The sequence below is a fragment of the Rhinolophus sinicus genome, chromosome 7, assembly GCF_057876585.1.
Source record: "Rhinolophus sinicus isolate RSI-liver-muscle chromosome 7, RSI-T2T, whole genome shotgun sequence".
In the NCBI taxonomy this organism is placed as follows: Eukaryota; Metazoa; Chordata; class Mammalia; order Chiroptera; family Rhinolophidae; genus Rhinolophus; species Rhinolophus sinicus.
In genome coordinates this window covers 50,915,074-50,933,343 of record NC_142507.1, presented here as the reverse complement: position 1 = coordinate 50,933,343, position 18,270 = coordinate 50,915,074, and the positions used below count along the sequence as shown (strand labels likewise).

The 18,270-nt window shown below is 49.1% G+C and overlaps 1 protein-coding gene across 2 annotated transcripts; it reads left to right on the top strand.

The window, feature by feature from the left end:
* The first annotated feature begins 45 nt into the window (after nucleotides 1-45).
* ACP6 (acid phosphatase 6, lysophosphatidic) lies at nucleotides 46-17,220 on the top strand. Of its 2 annotated transcripts, none has more exons than XM_019740053.3 (10): nucleotides 46-691; nucleotides 7,307-7,438; nucleotides 7,552-7,682; nucleotides 8,008-8,087; nucleotides 10,709-10,796; nucleotides 11,618-11,750; nucleotides 12,413-12,510; nucleotides 14,666-14,761; nucleotides 16,238-16,403; nucleotides 17,025-17,220. In XM_019740053.3, exons 1-10 carry the CDS (start codon nucleotides 473-475, stop codon nucleotides 17,166-17,168), a joined length of 1,287 nt encoding a protein of 428 aa, XP_019595612.1. In that variant the 5' UTR covers nucleotides 46-472; the 3' UTR covers nucleotides 17,169-17,220. The 2 variants fall into 2 exon arrangements, with proteins under 2 accessions (XP_019595612.1, XP_019595614.1); XM_019740055.3 differs by having other exon boundaries at nucleotides 102-691; nucleotides 7,310-7,438.
* The last annotated feature ends 1,050 nt before the right edge of the window (nucleotides 17,221-18,270 follow it).

Below are 18,270 nucleotides of genomic sequence, written 5' to 3'. Positions count from 1 at the left end.
AGAGCCTCGGGACAGGCGTCATCGCGGGACTCGTTTTCCCGTGCTCCTCTGCGCGGGCCCGCTTGGGGCAGGTCCGTGGGTGCGAAGGAGGAAGTGAGTAGGAAAAGTGGAAGCCAGTCGTTTGTGGTAGTGGAGTCATTGCTGCAGAGAAACTCTCGGCTAGTTCCAGTCCCTTCAAGAGTGCTGGAGGCCAAACTTGGAATACAAATTTAAGGTTCCCCAGAGGGCAAAAGATTAGGAACTGAGTTCCCCCCGGCCCAGTCTGCAGCGGGCGCGGCCAACACCGATCCGGGTTAAAACTCCCAGGGACTCGTAGCTGCTCCCACTCGGGGTCCCCTGAGGGCTGGGCGTCCGGATGTGCGCTCCCTCCAGTTCCTGGGAACTTGGAGGCGGCCGCTGAGCCCCGCGCCCGCGGAGGTCGTGTGTTCGCCTCGGGCACCTCCTCCCCGAGGGCAGCCGAGGGGCTCCCACCATGATCACCAGTGTCTTCAGGAGGCGCCTGTGGGCCCCCGTGGGCGTCCTGACCTCACTGGCGTACTTAGTCCACCAGCGGCGGGTAGCCCTGGCCGAGATGCAGGGGGCGCACGGCCAGCATCCCGTCGATCGGAGCCTATTGGAGTTGAAAATGGTGCAGGTCGTGTTTCGACACGGGGCGCGGAGTCCTCTTAAGCCGCTCCCGCAGGAGGAGCAGGTGAGAGGTCGGACCGGGCCGGGACCGGTGGGGCTAGGACCCTGTGGCCAAACGGTGGCGGGCCAATGGCCTCGTCCTGAACACACACCTTTGGAATCCCACCCTCCCGGAGCAGGGTTGGGGCTCCAGACGAAGAGAAAACAGCAGTTGCCAGTTCCTCTCTGGGCTCTTGAGCAAAGGTGCTGGCCTGGATCCCCCCGCCCCTCACCGCGCTCTGACCCTCCAGGCGCAGGGCACCCCCAGAACTTCCAGTTGCGCCGGGGATGGCTGTGGTGTGGCACAGCTGGCAGCAGTGCGCCACTTCTGGTGCATATGAATCGTCTAGGGATCTTGTTAAAATATAGATTCTGATTCAGCAGGTGTGGAGCAGGACCTGAGATTCTGCATTTCTAACAAATATTTGGGTGACCTTGAGTACAAAGGTGTAGTGCATTTCTGTGGGGCTGTTTTGAAGGTTGTCAAAGGTGGCAGTGATCTTTGGGACAGCAACCACACTAACGGATCAACGTGAATAACAGAATGAATAGTCCATGGCTTGGGAACAGATTTTACAGCAGCTGTCTTTCAGGGTTTGCTGAAGACCCTTTGAGATCCTTTGGAGGCTTTTTGGTAACAAGCGCTGTCTCACGGGGCTCTCCTTTTCTCTTTTGGGTTTCTAAAGCTATTGTGGAAGGGATTTGTGGCAGGAAAAAAATGAAAAAATTGGCTAGTTTTGTGGCTATGATGTCTGAAAATGTACCTGGTTTGGTCAGGGACATTATGATGAAAGCCCAGATAATTCGTTTTTCAAATGATTACCTTTCCTGAATTTATTTCTTGGGGAGAGCAAGTGAAGTTCTCCGACCTCTCAGAGCAGGCAGGCCTGTGACTGAAGAACTGGCTGCTTCCTAGTAAAGATGAATCTGCCACCTGAAGTCCTCAGGTCCCCAGCTGTCACACTTCCTGTGGAGTGCTTTTGCATTGTTGTTTCCTCCAGGTTGATGTCAGAGCGGGTTCTACCGGATGTCTGAACCTGATACTAGGCACACTCTTACGGCTTTGTACAGACTGTACAACTGAAAACCCAGTGTTTAAAGCTGGCCACATATGAAATCAAGCCTTTCAGCCCTTTCCACGTAAATAAATCGTGGGTGGCACTTAATTCCATTACCAGATTTCTAGTTAGCTTTTATATATGGCTATACCACTTTTTGGTACTGGAATTTCTCCTCTCTCTCTCTCTCCTGCACTCCCCTTAGTCTATTTATTCTTGTTACAGAAAAGCTGGAAAATAACATACAGGAATAGAAGACTCATGTTGAAGACAAAGATATCAGTGGTAGCAGAGAAGTCTGAATGTCTAGACCTGGACTTAGTATGTACAGTATATGTACTCTCTAGAGAGTCGAAAAAGAGATTTAGATTCTTTTAAGGCTTTCTCCTGAGCCAGTGGGTATATGATGGGTGTCTTCTGCCTGTACGTGTAAGAGGCCCTTGTAGCTCAGGTAGAGTGCCAGCTTCATTCATCTTCTGTCTGTGTTGTAGCCACAAAATATGGAACACCCAAGTCCACGGCCTCGCTTTGCAATTAGGGAAAGCACATTACCTCTCTTGCCTGCTCCCATTCTCCAGACTGGAGCCAGATGCATTAAACATCTTTGGTTGTCTCATATAAAGTCTTAAGCATAAAAGCCGGAGGTGGAACCAACTCTGTTTCAATGTAGGCTATTGAGCTAGTGTCATCGGCCTGCTGTAACTTGTTTCTGGAGTTCCTTGCTCAGGTTTTCTTTTCAAGATCCAATTTGATAGAGGTTGTTCATTGGGATTTTCTAATCTTCCTGATTCTGCTGTTAATTATTGTCAGGAGGGACGACCTGGCAACAATTCTAAAACTAAAATTGCCTTTGGTAGATGTTTCCAGACTGCTGACTGGTTTCTAGATTAACATGTGACAAGTCGCTTCATTCAGTTATTTCTTAAATCCTCAGAAAGTAGCATTGTTTAAAACTAGATGTTTTATTGAGTTGTTATCCCATGGCTTGAATGGCTGTTGACTTGTCTTTCTTTAGCTGTGCTCTGGAAATACAACTCTGTAATTTAATTGACCATTTTTTCTGGACATTAGATTAGATCCAAGTATATATTCAAAAGATAAATTTGGCCCTGCTTTCAGATTTCCCTCAGCCGCCCTCCATACAGTGGTAAGGTGGCTTCCAATCAGGCAGGTTCCTCAGTTTTTATAAAATAAATTCCAGCCCATCCCAGCTCCACTGTTGATTAAGGCATTTGGGTCTATATTTATTTGGTAATGTAAATGAAATGGGAAGGATAATGCCAGTCTCATTGTTGCTTAATACCGATCCAGGGCTCAGCAAAGGGATTTCAAGAAGCATTGAATGAAGGATTTGCCAGGCAGTGTATTCATTCCTCTAGAGCAGTGGTTCTTAACCTTGAAGTGACATTGGACTCAACCGGGGAGCTTTAAAAAAAACACTGATACCTGGGTTCTCTCCCAGAGAGCCTGATTTAATTGGCCCAGAGCATCCAGACCTGGTTAAAGCTTCTCTGGTGAAGCTTTAGAAGGCTCTGGATTGGATAGCATTAAAAAAATTGCGGCCCCACCCCCAGGAGGTCTGGATGTGATTATGTCAGGAGGGGACTCAGGCATCGGTAACTTCTAAATATTTCCCAATGATGCCAGTGTGTAGTCAAGATTTAGAACCATTGCTTTATCCTAAAATCTACCCCTGAAAGGTTTTTGTTTAGTTTTATGTAGATTTTTTTCTTCTCCCTGGAATGTAGTGTATTGATCCCAGTGTAGTATTGTCTTCACAGAAATGTGCTTTGGTGAGATGCTATCCTTCTGTGTTGAGGAAACAATGAGAAGCATTCCCACAGAACTCACTGCTGTGACTACTGAAAAGATGTTCATTATATTACTCTATCCTCTTTATGAGGACCCTTGGGAGAAATTTGTCTGTTAGCATTAGAAATGGTGTGCTTCTCCCGAACAGTCGGCTTGCTTTTATCTTGAAGCTTGTCTCGCTGATCAAGTTTCTCCTTTTACATAAAAGCCAGGACACTTAGTGCCTCATCTCATTTCACGTCCACGGATATGGATCTTCGTGGTGTGTATTTTTGAGTAACTTGACACGGCATCCATTTTTTTGGTCCCTATACACATTTGCTTTTTCTTGCTTGCCTGCTTTGAATTGGTTGTTTTAGTATATTTTAGGGTGCTTTTTTTTTTTATCACCTACTTTAAGTTAGTGCTTGAAAATGGGGTACCAATAATTAAGTAAAATTATAAATGTAGTCTTTGCCATTAACACGGAAGAAAGAATGAGCGTGTGTCTGTGGGGTAGACACAACATGTGGCACTGATGTGTCATCCATTCTTGAAAATCTGAAAACGTATACTCTGGACTTGACATGACCTAGACTTTCAAGAGTCATTTCTGGGAAATACCAAAAGATCCTCTCTTGGCGACTATGCCTCACAGCAGGAGATTTCTTAGCAAAGCTGAACAGGACCTGGTGTCAAGACCCATGCAGCACACTGGGCTTATAAAGATGGCTGATTCCATCTCGGCTCTAAGGAGATTACATTGTGGTGAAGGAGAAAAGCAAAATAGATTCCAGTTGTGCAAATATGCTGGGAGCGCTGGGAACCCCAAGGAGGTATCTCCAAGTTACAATGTTCAAAACTGAACTCGGCTTGTCAGCTGTTCTTCTGTCTTGGTCTTGGTTTTCGTCAAGGAGTAAGTACCTCCATTATTCTGGTCTCGCCTTAGCCACCCAGCCTCAAAATCAAAATAATTTTTGTTCTTTATTCTTCCTTGTTTATCTACCAACATAGCCCCCAAAGAAAGCGTTGATCTACTCACTAGCCAAGTTTGACTCAAATTGCACCCTTCTATTCCGACTGCCTTAGGTGGGACCTCAGGCTGTCATTGACTCTGTTGCGGACGTCTTGAAATCGGCTTTTCTGCATCCAGTCTTCCCATTGCAATCGTGATCTGTGCCGCTGGCTTTCAAACTGTTCTATGGAGCCTGTGGGCTAGGGGGATGCTGAGTGCCTGGGGGCCTGGGTTCCCACTCTTACTTCAACCAGAGAAATCCCAGTTTTTGCCTTTAAATATAGGAATCTACAGTGAAACCCTCCTTGGTATTTGCTACTTAAAAAGTTTGAGAACCACTCCCAGGTTGAGACAAAGCAAATCAGTTCTTTGCCATATGCATTCTTCACCATCTCTGCTTTGCTGACGCTTCCTACCTATTCTGGGAGTTCTCAGCACGACCCTCTCCGTTGCCTCCTTTTGACTCTTAGTCTAGGTCTTCACTTGTTTAAATCCTGTTCATTTCAAATGCCATTAATTCTATGAAACTTTTCCTGAATCCCCGGCTAGAAGAGACAGTCTGTCTTGCCTTTGAACTAGGGTGGTCTTCATCTGGTTTCTTGTAGCGCATAGTTTCAATTTTAGTTCTGCTGTCATTTACATTCATAGCTTGCTGTCTCCACTGACCTGAAAACCCAGAAAAGGCAGAGACATATTATCTCCATCTTGGTATCTTCCACAGGACCTGGCGAGTTGCTGGAGCTATTAATTGTACCTAACGTGTGCCAGGCTCTTCGTTGGGCATCCAGAACGCAGAGGTCAATAGATGACCAAGAGCTTCCTGGTCTTTGTTCTCTGGAAGCTAAGTTTGCTGAGCAGGACAGACTGGTAAAGGAGCTCTTCTCAGACAGTTCCATAAAGGCCACCAAAAAGAGCCACCAAGGCTGCTGTGAGAGCTTGGGGCCATGGTCACGGCTTCTGGGACATGTAAGCTGTCCTGTGCAATGAGCAGAAGTCTTTCCAGATGAAGGGAAAAGACAATTCCAGGGAGAAGAATCATGAGGTTGAAAGGCCAGGACGTGGGATGGTGTCCTGGGAAACAAAGTTGTGTGGCTAGAGAGTAAGTGTGTAGGGCAGGGAAGAAGTGACGAAGAGACAGAGGCAGAGGCCATCATTGCAGCTGTGAGCCTGGAAGGTTTTATGCAGAAAGTTACAGGATCAGAACTTTGAAACAAGAGCAATGATTAAACGATAGTAGAAAGTTCTCTGCACTGAACACCCCATATTCTGATATCAGTTGCTACAGCACCAGTGGGAGAAGAGGCTCTGGTGTTGGGACTGGATGCACGTGGGGCTGAGACCGTCCCTTTTGGAAGAACGGAAAGCTTCCTGTGTATGGAGAGAACCTGGGACTCCCAGGTGTACTCTCCTGGGATATTTCTGGGAGGGGCCAAGATAAATGTAATCCTATGTGACGTAGTAGGTTTTCAAATGTTAGTTTTACTCTAACAAAACGAAGTAGTAGGAAATTGAGTTCAGTATTGTTCTCTTGAGTGTCAGTGCTGTAGGAATTCAGATAAAAAGGGAAGCTGGAACAGTCACTGATGGTGAGGCAAGATGTGAGCATCACTGCACCTCGCAGAGAAGCTGGATGGGCACATATCAAGCAGGAGTCCCTCCGGGCGAGCGACAGGGAAGCAAGTAGAGAGAAGCCGCAGAGGAAGCAGTGGGCAGGGTCGGTTGGGGCTGGGGAAGGGAGGAGAGAGGGGGCACTGCTGGGGACAGGGCTGGGCCAAGGTGCAGAAGACCTGGGTGGCCAAATGCTTATCTCTTGGAACCTTAGTTCTTGATAGGATGACAGTGGCTTAGCAAGGTGGTTATGTCTAGATGGATTGTGGGAATCTGTCACAGGCTCGTGCCTGAGGTAATAGGGTTTATACTCTGGTGGTAAGATAAAAGAAAGGCTGTTGCAGTGACTTGTTTTTTAGCCAGTGCTCAGCAGGGTTTGGTGCAGGGATGGAGCAGTAGGGAGAGTCAGGGGTTTAAGTTTTGGGGTGTAAGAGAATTGTGTGAGTATTGAGAGAAACACTGTAAGTTGGGAGGAGGAGCCGGTCAATGGGATTGGAAGGAAAGACTCTTGTTTTGGAAATTGAAGTCATGACGTCTGACTCAGTGAGTGTAAGAGTTTTATGGGCAGTCGGGGCTGTGAGACCTATGGCTACTTGCGACGTTGTGAAAAACATTACAGTACAGGTGGGGCAGGCACCATATTGCAAGGAATTAAGGAAAGTGGTGAAGACACAAAGTTTTCTTAAAAGGCCACTACTTGTTGGAGAAATTGGATGAAAAGAAGGGAAATATGTGGTGGTTACAAAGGACATTCAGTACAGCCCTTAAGGGATGGCCTTAGAAACCTGTATGTTGAGTCCTTAAAAATCCTTCCAAGTATGTGGTCACTGAGATTTCATTCATTCATTCACTCATTCATTCATTCACTGAGTATTTCCATACCTGGCAGTCGGGCCACTTCTCCCCTTTACTTCAGTCTGGGCTTAGTGCCAGAGCAGCCTCTTGACAGAGAGTACAAGTGTCAAATGGCAGGACTTGGGCTCAGGACACCGGGAATAATAAATCCTGGTCTTTTCTTCCCTTCACTGGAGCTGGAGTTAAAGTTTCTTTCCTTCCTTCACATGGGGAGGTTGCAGGTCTGGTGTCAGGGATTCTAGTTGGTGTTCCAAGTGCTGCTGGGTATTAATGCTGGAAGTTTCCAACAATGGGTTGTTTTCTGTGATCCCAGCAGGTGGAGTGGAATCTCCGGCTTTTGGAGGTCCCACCCCAAACTCAGTTTGATTACACCGTCACCGACCTCACCGGGGGCCCGAAACCTTACTCCCCTTTGGACTCTCAGTACCGGAAGACCGTGCTGAAGGTGAGCAAAGCTTCCGCTCTGGGAAGCCCGTGGCGAAGCTTCCATGGTTTTCTCTGGGCTGGGCTTCGCAGGCTGTGAGCTGTTTCTGTTTCTCTCCTTCTCCCCGACCTCAGGGGGGCATGTTTGCGGGACAGCTGACGAAGGTGGGCATGTGGCAGATGTTCGCCCTGGGACAGAGGCTGAAGAAGAACTACGTAGAGGACGTCCCCTTCCTTTCGCCAACCTTCAACCCACAGGAGGTCTTGTGAGTCACCTGGAAAAGGGATGCTGCACACACTTTAAGGGCTTGAGGAAACCTGTCCTGATCCCCCAGATGGTTCCCACTCTCACCCAAGGTAGTTTGGGGGCAGATGCCCCTATGGAATAGGACCCTGTGAACAGGCAGTCATTGGAGGTCACTGTCATTGGCTTTTGGGTCCCTTAGGACAGCCCTCCCGCAGAGAGAGAAAGGATTCTGCCCAACCCCATACCTCCCCTTCTGTACTCCCAGCTGCTCTGCGGAATAAGGTAGCGTGTATGTAATTAAACCTTCCCTTTTTGAATGTCTTCACCTTTTTGGTGTTTTCCAGTGTTCGTTCCACTAACATATATCGGAATCTGGAGTCTACCCGGTGTTTGCTGGCTGGGCTTTTCCCACATCAGAAAGAAGGTTCGAGTTTGGAGTCTAAAGTCAGCCCCTGTCCCTGAGGAGCTTTCTCTTCTCCGTGCCAAAGCCCCCGTCTCTGTTGCCTTGGCTCCTCTCCCGCGTGTGGCTTCTGTGCTCTGCCTGCTCTGACGGGCCCCTGCCTCCCGACTCCGGCTCTTGCACGAGCTGCATGAAGCAGCCCTAGCCAGGTCCTGTGAACAGTACTGGGGGCTCTTTGCTTAGGGGACACTGCTGTAAAGGAAGAAGGGCAGGAGGGACACTTAGCTGGGACCCACACTTTCTGCTCCTGCTCTGGTCTTGATGAAAATCCACAGCATGACCCAGAGGTGTCACCAGCCATTGGTTCGGCCTCCTTGAGAAAGTCTATCGAGCTTGGGTTTTGACAGATACAGCCAGTGAATGGTCCCAGCTCGTGGTTCCCCACCTTTTCCCCACCAAGGACCACGTGTATTATTTTCCCTCATGGATCCCATGTATTGGTGGCCTTTGACTAGCAAATGAAGCTGTCACATGCAGTTGATTCAAATTTACATTTAATTGCTGGTCTGAGTTTCCGGTCATTATGACCTCGTCAATATCAAAAGACTAAAATGGTGCCATAAGGCAAAGGTTCTTGTTATTTTGTTTAGCTTCTTTAGCAGTATCTCAAAAAGATAGAACATTCCCATCCGGTTTTTAAAAATATATATGTAAAATGATGGAAACATCCAGGTCAGAGGAGGCTGGCCCTGTCCCCAGCTGGGTTGGGTAGCGCTGCTAATTCTGGCTGAAGTTGGCTGCTGACTCCCGCTGTGTCTGCGTGACACACAGCAGGCAGGAGGGGCTGCTCCTTACTTCTGGAGCCCCCGGGCTTAGGAAAATCCACAACGCCTGGCCTTCTGAGAACTCTTCACTCACTCAGCTTCTAAAAGGCCTATGTCCTCTTCTCACGAAACACCGAAAGTGTGAGTGAAACACCGAAAGCTATTTCTTATATCCGCAGGGAGGTCTCAGCCCGATGGTGCCACAGGCTTCCAGAAAGGGGGAAGTGGTATCATCCCCAGCCTCTGGTGTGGCTGCCCGGGGAGCAGCTCCCTGCACGGGACCCAGACCTCCTGGGACTCCAACTGGACTTCTGTCACAGCGACTTCCATACCTTGCCCAGTATCAAGGGGCTTGAACAGACCAAAGAACCCCACGAGATGTTAGCAATAATAGAAGTGGTGCGACTTTGGGAATCTTGTTTCAGGAGAGAACTCCTAGAGAAATCCCAGAGGGTTATGTGTAAGCTGCAGAGAATCAGGCTGTGGGAGAAGCTGGACCATGTAGGCAGTCATTTTTCAATGTGTATTTGAGCACCAATTCAGACGTGCCTTATGCATGAGAAACTGCATGTCCAATATCCAGACAGCAGATAGGAGTTAATCATGTTACGTTAAAGGGTTAAATCCTAGTTATTATTATTCTAGCATCTAAAGCACTTAAACCAAACATTATTCTAAGAGCTCTGCGTATGTTAACTTGTTTAATTCTCATAATAACCCTGTGAGGTAGGTAACATTGTCACCAATTTACAGATAAGAGAACTAAGGCACAGAGAGGCTAAGTGACCCTCCCAAGGACACAAAGCTGGTAAATGGTGGAGCTGGGATTCGAACCCTGGTAGTCTAGTTTCAGAATCCATACTCCTCACGCTTCTGTTCTGCTGCTTCTCAGAGGACATGTACCTTAGGAGAGGGCCTGTAATCCTTTGACCAACGAAGTGCGTCTGAATTCTGATATTCTTGTCAAGTTACTGTAGGCTACATTTAAAGTCCTGGGGTTTTGACTATCAATAATTTGGGAGTAATAGCTCTTTGGGGCTTAGAGTCACCTAATCGCTCCGCGGATTAACCTCAGCAAATTCCAAAGAGGTGCTGATAGGAACTCTTGCCCTTGTCCTCGCCCTCGCCCTCGCCGCAGTGCCTTGCCATCTCTGGCACAGAATAAAGCATGGGAAGGTGTTAGAGCACCTTTGGGCATTGGTGGGGGACAAAGGTACTTGCAAGCTCTGAGCGGCTATGAGCTGCTGCCAGGTGCAAAAGTAACATTGTTTGTAGTCTGATGTTTCATTCCTGGCAGTTCGTCTGGAAGCCTGGCTTTCATGTGGGGCAAGGCTATGGGGTCTGTGTATGTCTGTGGCCTTGGGGTCACCTTTCTTAGACTGTCATGTGATAAGTCACCATATTGGGCTATAGGATTCGACTTGGGGAACCCTAGTTCTGATCAAATCAGGGGTGGCCCATTCTTTATTAGAAAGCCCAAGTGCTGGTTGTACCTTTGGAGGCGGGGTGTTTTGGAATGGGTCAGGGAAGTGCCAGTCTGATCCAGGTCTGTACCTGCTTTAGTCTCTATGTGGCCCAATAGGAAGGGTCGTGCCAGACAGAACAAGGCTGCCGCTTGCTTTCCACATCGCTCAGATCACAGGGGCGCTCCTTTGGCAAGGCCAGGGCGTGTCGAAGGCATTCACTGTCCTTAAGGACTCAGCTTGGGATGGGCTGCCTCCTGGAGCAATTTTATCCGTATAGACAAGCAAAAAGGTGAGGAGATACTGGGAAGAACAAGCTGCAACCCCTTCCTGCCTTTGCTTCCCACCTTCCTTCCAGGACCCATCGTCATCCACACTGATGAAGCAAGCTCTGAAGTCTTGTACCCCAACTTCCAGAACTGCTGCAGCCTGCGGGAAAGAATCAGGTAACTGCCGCCGGTTCTTGCTCACCCTCAGGGGACAGACAGCTTAGCCTTTTGCTGGCAGGACTCGGCCTGAACCAGGCTTCCCAGGCTGGTGGATAGGGGACCGACAGGACTGCGTAAGTCACCCTCAGGTCCGACATCGCTCAGTGAAAAAGCTCTTGCTCGCGGTGGCAGACTCAGTGAAGGGACAGGAAGCCTGGGGAAAGCCGCATGCTGGGCTGGAGAGATGATGGTGTGGTACGGCCCCGACTGGGGCTTTGCCCTGTGCAAAGCCTCTCAATAGTCGTGAGTTCTCAGATGGGGCAGATGAAGAAGCTGACAGGTTGAATAAGAGACGATGGTGCGAGTCATTGAACTGCAAACGCAGATGACACAGATTTCCCTTCTCTTACCAAGTGTGGCCCTGTGGGATAGCGTGGTTGGGCTGATGGCACTTTTCAGTGTTCACATATTTCTGGGCTGTTCTAAGACGAGATAGCATGTGTTCCACAGAAGGAAGAGAACGCTCTTAAGCAGACCTGGGCCACGCTTGCATCATTTTTGGTATAATGAAAAAATGCTAGATGGGGATTTGGAAAATCCAAATTTTATTCCCAATAAAATCCCAAAGCCTTTTATTCAAGCCCTGGTACTCACTTATTTTACAAGTCATTTGACCTCTTGGGGCCTTAGTTTGCTCCTCTGTAAAATGGGAATCATGCCAGCTAATCCCAATGAGTTGTTGCTGAGGATTAAATGAGATCCCAAACGATGAATGAGAAATGCTTTGTAAACTGTTAATCACTATACGATATATGGGATGACTTTTTATTTTTTGGCAGAGGCCGGAGGCGGGCCGCCTCTTTGCAGCCAGGAATCTCAGAGGATTTGAAAAAGGTGAAAGAGGGGCTGGGCATTGCCAGCAGCGATGAAGTGGACTTCATCGTCCTCCTTGACAATATGGCTGCCGAGCAGGTGGGACAGCTGTGCCCTCGGGCCCCGGGGAGGGGAGCTTGGCGCGGCCACCTGGATGGGCTGCCTTCTGCGTTGGAACTGGGTGGAGAGAAGTGGGTGGAGGCCTCCTGGTTTGGAGGCAGCTGTGAGGGGTGGGGAACAATCGCAGACAGTGTAATAAATACCAAAGACCACACGGTGGGAAATGCTTCTCTGGATTCAAAAGTCGGACACCCAGAGGCTGTGTGGCCTGGGTCCTCCTTCCTTCTCTTGTTTTGATGTCAGTGTGCCCTGAAGACAGATGCATCTTGTGCTCGTGGGTGGTGAAGGTGTAAAGCAAGAGTTTATATGAAGTATTTACAGTCCATCCTTCTTAGAAATCATTCTGGGGAAAATGAAGGCCAAGTATGAATTTATGAATTCCTTGCCTTGTATTTTATTCACCTTTTTTAAAAATAGTTTTTAAAAAAAATACAAGTGTTTTTCATTTTGGAGTAGACAGGGACATCAGAAAGGGAAGAAAACATTTGTCTGTCCTGGGCCTTTGGATCTCTGAGATTAGCTTCCAGGGGGCCTTGGGGACATAGCTTCCTGAGCTGGGAAGGCCCTCCCCGGAGAAGACGGGCCCCTGAAGGCTCCGTGCTGCCAGGCTCTTTCTCAGACTCTGCCTGTGGTCCTTTTAGGCGCATGGCCTCCTGAGCTTCCCCACGCTGGAGAGATTCACACAGCTGATCGAACGGAGAGCTGTGGACACGGTGTTGTACGTGCAAAGTGACGACAGGTGAGGGGTCTCCTCAGCTGCTGGCTGAAGTCACGCTTGGTCAGGGCCCCCAGAGAGCGGGCAGGGGGTCATCAGGCCACGCATACCTGCCAGCTCTGTGCATACTGGAGGAAATCACCCCATTCTGCTGGCTCACTGAATGCTTGACCCTCGGTCCTTATACATCTAGGGCTGGGAGTGGTGACCTAGTGCTTCTGTTCGCTGTCATAAAGAACCAGGAGCCACCATGACTGGGTTTCTCTCAATCACTGACTTTTTGCTCTAAGTTTCTAAGGATGTGGGTGCGGGGACCAGGGGGAAGAATAATTAGCTCTCTCTTGATTCATCACTTCACAATGTAGGAATCATTTGCATGTTCTCGCTGTGAGGTAGGTGGCGTTCCCGCTGGTGGGGTCGAGGTCCTGGCTTTATAGATGACAAGACTGGGCCTGGGGGGTGTGGGCTACCTGCCTCGGCTGGGCTAGCAAGTGGCAGAACCACCACTGGGGCCATGGGGGTTATCAGTCCTGTTTTCTCTATATTACTGGGACTGAAGGCTCTGTTTTTAGACGGCCTGTTTTCCTGACTACCAGAATGGAGAGTTTCTCTCTTACCAAATTGCAAAAAAACACCTTTTGCTGATTAGTTAAGAACATTCAGCTTGCACTCAGAATAGGTGACTGGGTAGCGGAGGAGATGGGAAATGGAGGAACAGTCTTGGGACGGTGAGTGGGAGGAAAAAGCAGCTACATTTGCAGAATTGGCTGTCTGTCGTGTAAGAGCCTCTGACTGCTTTTCTCCCACTCAGGGTCAGCGTGTCTACTTGTGCGCTCGCCTAGGGCATCCTGAAGGCTCCAGCCTTGCCACGCAGCTGGCTGCCACTACCTGTGACTTGACGGCTTCCCTCATCTGTTCCTGAAGTGGCCCCACCAGACCTAAATTGTCACTGACTGCCCTCCCCTCCACTAACACACACACACACACACACACACACACACACTCACTCACTCACTCACTCATAGTTAGTAAATATTTTAGGCTTTGCAGCCCATGCTTTATCTGTTGCTACTATTCACCTCTGCCCATGCAGCAGGAAAACAGCCACAGATGGTATGCAAACAAATGGGCACGGCTGTGTTCCAGTAACACTTTATTTACCCAAACAGGCAGGTGGGTGGATTTGGCCAACACCTATAGTTTGCTTTGTCCTGGTGTAAAGCATTTTAAATAAGACCTGATCTATTCTCCTCTCCGTTCCAATTAATCCTGGTTTTATAAAACTGACGGTTCTTCAAGGACAGAGCATGACAAACTCACAATACCATCTGACTGGGCTTGGCCTGTGCACATTTTCTGGAAAGTATATGTTACATGCCGTATTGGGTGCCTACTCCTCATCCATTGTTTCAACCTTCCTTAATTTAGAAAGGTGGCCATTTATCAAGTTACCGTGAGTGAGGATTGTTCTAAACCAATCATGGCAACCCCAGTCCCTTTTGTCAGTGATTGGGTTCTGGGAATTCTGGGAGAGGTTTTGTTTTTCTCTTTCATAAAAAGTGAGAGGCACCAAAACCAAGGCTTTCAGCCGCTCACTGGCCCCCATCTTCCTGCTTTGTTTCCTATTGCGAGACGACGTGCTTGGAATTGCAGTAGCCACCTGTGATCAGGAGGTGACTGCCTGACAAGGAAAGTGGGGAAGCCACAGCGCCCACCCTGTGAGCACTTCCGCTGAACTGACTGTTAAATCCGTACATAGGAAATGTCCTTATGGTCTAAGCTCCAAAGAAGGGGGGCTGGCATATAGGAGGTGTAGTTTAGGATGCTGTTCCTTTAGATCGCTTTTCTAATGGCGTTCTGGAATTCCTGGGCATCATTACACCCTGTCCTTCCAGCTCTGTCCTTTTCTTCCTGAAGGCCTCGCTCTTATCCTGACTTCTCCTGGTTACCCACCCCCTCAGCCCCGCCCATCTCAGCGTGTTCACACCAGGTCTATATCCTGTGTCTTTGCACACAGAACCCTCCAACCCCAGGCGGTGCCATTTCTCCCCTTCCTGTCCCTCGTGCTTGTCTTCTTGTCCCCTCTGATTGGGCTCGTGAGGTCCTCGGGGGCAGAGCCAGCCTACACCCCTGTGTGCCCAATAACTGCTGGCTGCTTAAAGGCTATTTCCTCCCACAGGGAGAGTCTTCAGATGGTGGTAGGACCATTCCTCCACCTCCTGGAGAGCAACCTGCTGAGAGCTGTGGACCCTGCCACTCCAGCTGGCAAGACCAGGTACCTGGCATAGCAACTCGGCTCTGTGCCGCCGAGGGCAATGGGGGGCCTCCAACTGCAGGGAGGAAACCCAGGTTTTGGGGGGGGCAAGAACCAGGCTGTCAGTGACTGAAAGGTGATGTTTAAGAGGCCACGAGTCACAAAGACCACAACATTTTCACCTTTCTTCTGGCTGCACTCATCCTACCATGTTTTGAAATGTTTATCTTAGCTAAAAAAAAAACCCTAAATTAATTTTTCTATTTTTTACTAATCAAACGTGTCAAACAGAGTGGCTAGTTGATATCACACTGATTCGATATTATAATAGCCCAAGATAAAGATCATTGCTTAATAGATTATCTCGTTTGAGCACCTTCCTTGAGTGGATAGAAGAGGATGATGTCACCTAGGCATTTTACAATGTTGGCAGGGGCTCGTGAACCTCCACGGCCGCTGTTACAGAGCTGGAAGCCCAGGTTAGGGCCCACGGGTTTGGAAAGTCATGTCTCGTCGCATTTGCCTCGCAAAGTGTGGTCTGCAGATGAATAGCTTCACCGTCACCTGGGCGCTTGTTAGATTCTCAGGCCCCAGCCCAGCCCACTGAGGCAGAACCTGCATTTTAACAAGATCCCCAGGGGATTTGTATGCGCCCTAATATTAGAGAAGCACTGGTGCAGGCAGCCTCCTTGAGAGAGAGTGAACGTAGCTAGGAACTCATGATGAGTGACGGAAAGGTAGTGGACAGTGAATTGAAAGAGGAACATTCAGGAACTTTGAGCCAAGATTTATAATAGATGACCACGTGGATGCCCTTTCCCTGTCTTTCACAGTCCCCGCAATGACAGTCCATTTCCCAGTGGCCTTTGTCCCCTTGCCACCCTCGGCCTTGTGTCTATAGAGTACTGCGGGACCCAAAGCTAGTCTTCTACTTGGGGGGTCAACAAATAACATCCTTGATCTTTTTCCAGAGACAGATACAGGGGTCAGGAAGCTACAGATTAAAGTGGTGCCTTTATTACCGATTAAAGCCATTTGGAGAATGTGTTGCGGGCCAGTAGGCTCATTAATATTCCTTTGAAATGAACTTCATTTCCCCCAAATGCGAGCTTCTCCGACAAGGAGGATGGCCAGCTCTACTAAACACACCACAAGGCTGAGAGGAGGAAGAACGCTGGCCGTAGGCAGGCAGGTCCCCGAGAGAGAAGAGAGGAAGGGCCCACGCATGCATGAAACTCACCAGGGGAGAGTGAGTGGGTGGGTGGGCGAGCGGGTGGGCAGGAGGCGGCCAGAAGAGCTACTCCCGTGGGGACCCCGCCTTACAAAGGCATGGGGAGTGGGCAGAAGGCTTCTCCCCACCATCTACTTCAAAGGAGTTTTATTCCAGGCTCAACTGGTCACTTGGTTTCTGAAGCAAGTGTTCCATCTGAAAAGAGGCAGGCAGTGTCCCGGCCTCCAGAGTCCTGAGTAAAGATTTGTGAACTGTGCTCCCTGCAGGAAGCTGTACCTCTATGCGGTTCATGATACGACCCTCATGCCTCTCTTAATGGCCCTGGGGATTTTTGACCACAAATGGCCACCGTTTGCTGTTGACGTGACCTTGGAACTCTACCAGCACCAGGAATCTAAGGAGTGGTTTGTGCAGCTCTATTACCATGGGGAGGTAAGACCTTTCAGGTGGGATGGGGTGGTGGCACCCTTCCTCAGACCCCAACCTCCTGTTGGCACCGAGTCACCTCCTCGGGGAGCCTCCATTGGTACAGTCCGCTCTCTGAGTCCTCTAGGGCGACTCACGGCTGTGTCCCCACCATAAGGCCAAACTTGGCGTATGGTGGCAGACTGGGACTTGGGCCTTATCCCAAGTCTATTCCAGACTCCTTGTAGGAACGGGACCACCATCCTCTTCTCCTGAGTGTCTGCCAGGATGTAAATCTGACTGGGAGGCCTGTTTTTAAAATGAATATGGTGTCTTTGGGATGCAGTGTGTGCCGTCACACTCTGAGGACCTTGGCTGCTTCAGCAGGTCACTGTCCAGGCCAGAGGCTAGAGCAGTCCCCAAGGATTTGACTTTCAGCCCTCCCAGCTCAAGGGCATAATGTCCTTGTCAGTTCAACAGACAGTTCTTGAGTGACTTTTACAGGCAGGCGTAGTACTCTTATTCTGGAAGCCGACTGAGTTGTAGGGCCTTACTGGCGGTCACCATCAGGTCAAAGCCTCGCAGACCTCTGGGCACAGCTGAAAACGGGGTCCTCAGGGGCTCCCCTGAGTAATGTCTCTTCCACAGGAGCAAGTTCCGAGAGGGTGCCCTGACCGGCTCTGTCCACTGGACAAGTTCTTGAACACCATGTCTGTTTACACCTTAAACCCAGACAAGTACCACACACTCTGCTCTCAAGCGCAGGTGACGGAACTCAGAAATGCACAGTGACTGCTGGATCTGAGCAGGATGTGTTGACTTTTCAATAAAATGCCTTCTACGATGTCTCTGGCTGTTGTTTGGGAAAGGCCAGAACAAGAGTTCATGGACTTTAACAGAAGGCAAAGGTATTTCCTTCCTCCATAGGCTTATGAAGGTCTCTTCGTGAAAGTAAAGGGGTGTGATGTTGAGACCAAGGGGATATTCCCTATTTTGGGGCTTGAATTCCATGTCCAGAAACATGTGCCTGGGACACGAACTGGGGACATCATGACCCTGGAGAATTGTATTGATTTTGGACTTCAGTGTTGTTGTTTTTTTGTCTTTTCGTTTCATAAACATGTACAGAAAAGTTTCTGCCTTCAAGTTGTTTCACACCAGTGGGAGAGGTCGATAAGTAAATCAGTGATGACGGCAGTGTGTTTCCTTCTGAGATAAAGTACATCAGGGCCTATTTGGGTACAAAGAAGGGACCCCTTTGTCTGCCACCCCAGCTGGCAGACGAAGGTGAGTAGGAGTTAACCAGGTGAGCAAGGAAGAAAGGGTGCTGTGTGTAGGCAAAAGGTCAGCTTGAAGGTCAAGGGACATTCCTGGGTGGAGGAAACCCAGCGAAGGACGCAGGAAGGGCTTGGCTTCTGGTGGCTGAAACTCCAGGAGCGAGGACAAGGGCTCTGTAATGGAGGGGGCGAGCGCCCCTCTCAGCGTAAGGGCTCCACCTTTAACTGGGCCCCCAAGGGTACTTGGTGAGCCCCCTATTTCCTCATCAATTTCCTCATTCTCCCCCAGAATCTATTTCAAACTTTCTCTGATCCCAAACAATCAATCCCTTTACCTCTCAGAAGATAGCAATCACGGAAACCTCTGCATTTCCTACCATCTTTACGTGGACAGCTCCCAGATCTACTTCTCCAGCTCAGGTCCCTCTTCTGAGCTTCAGACCCTCCTGTCCACTTGGATGGGCTACAGACACAAAATGTTCTAGGTCAAAATCAAGCCTCTCTCATCAAACACATGGTGATGGAAGGAGAGCCAACGCTGGGTGGTGAACACACAACATGATACATTACAGAATTGTACACCTGAAACCTATGTAACTTTACTAACCATTGTCGCC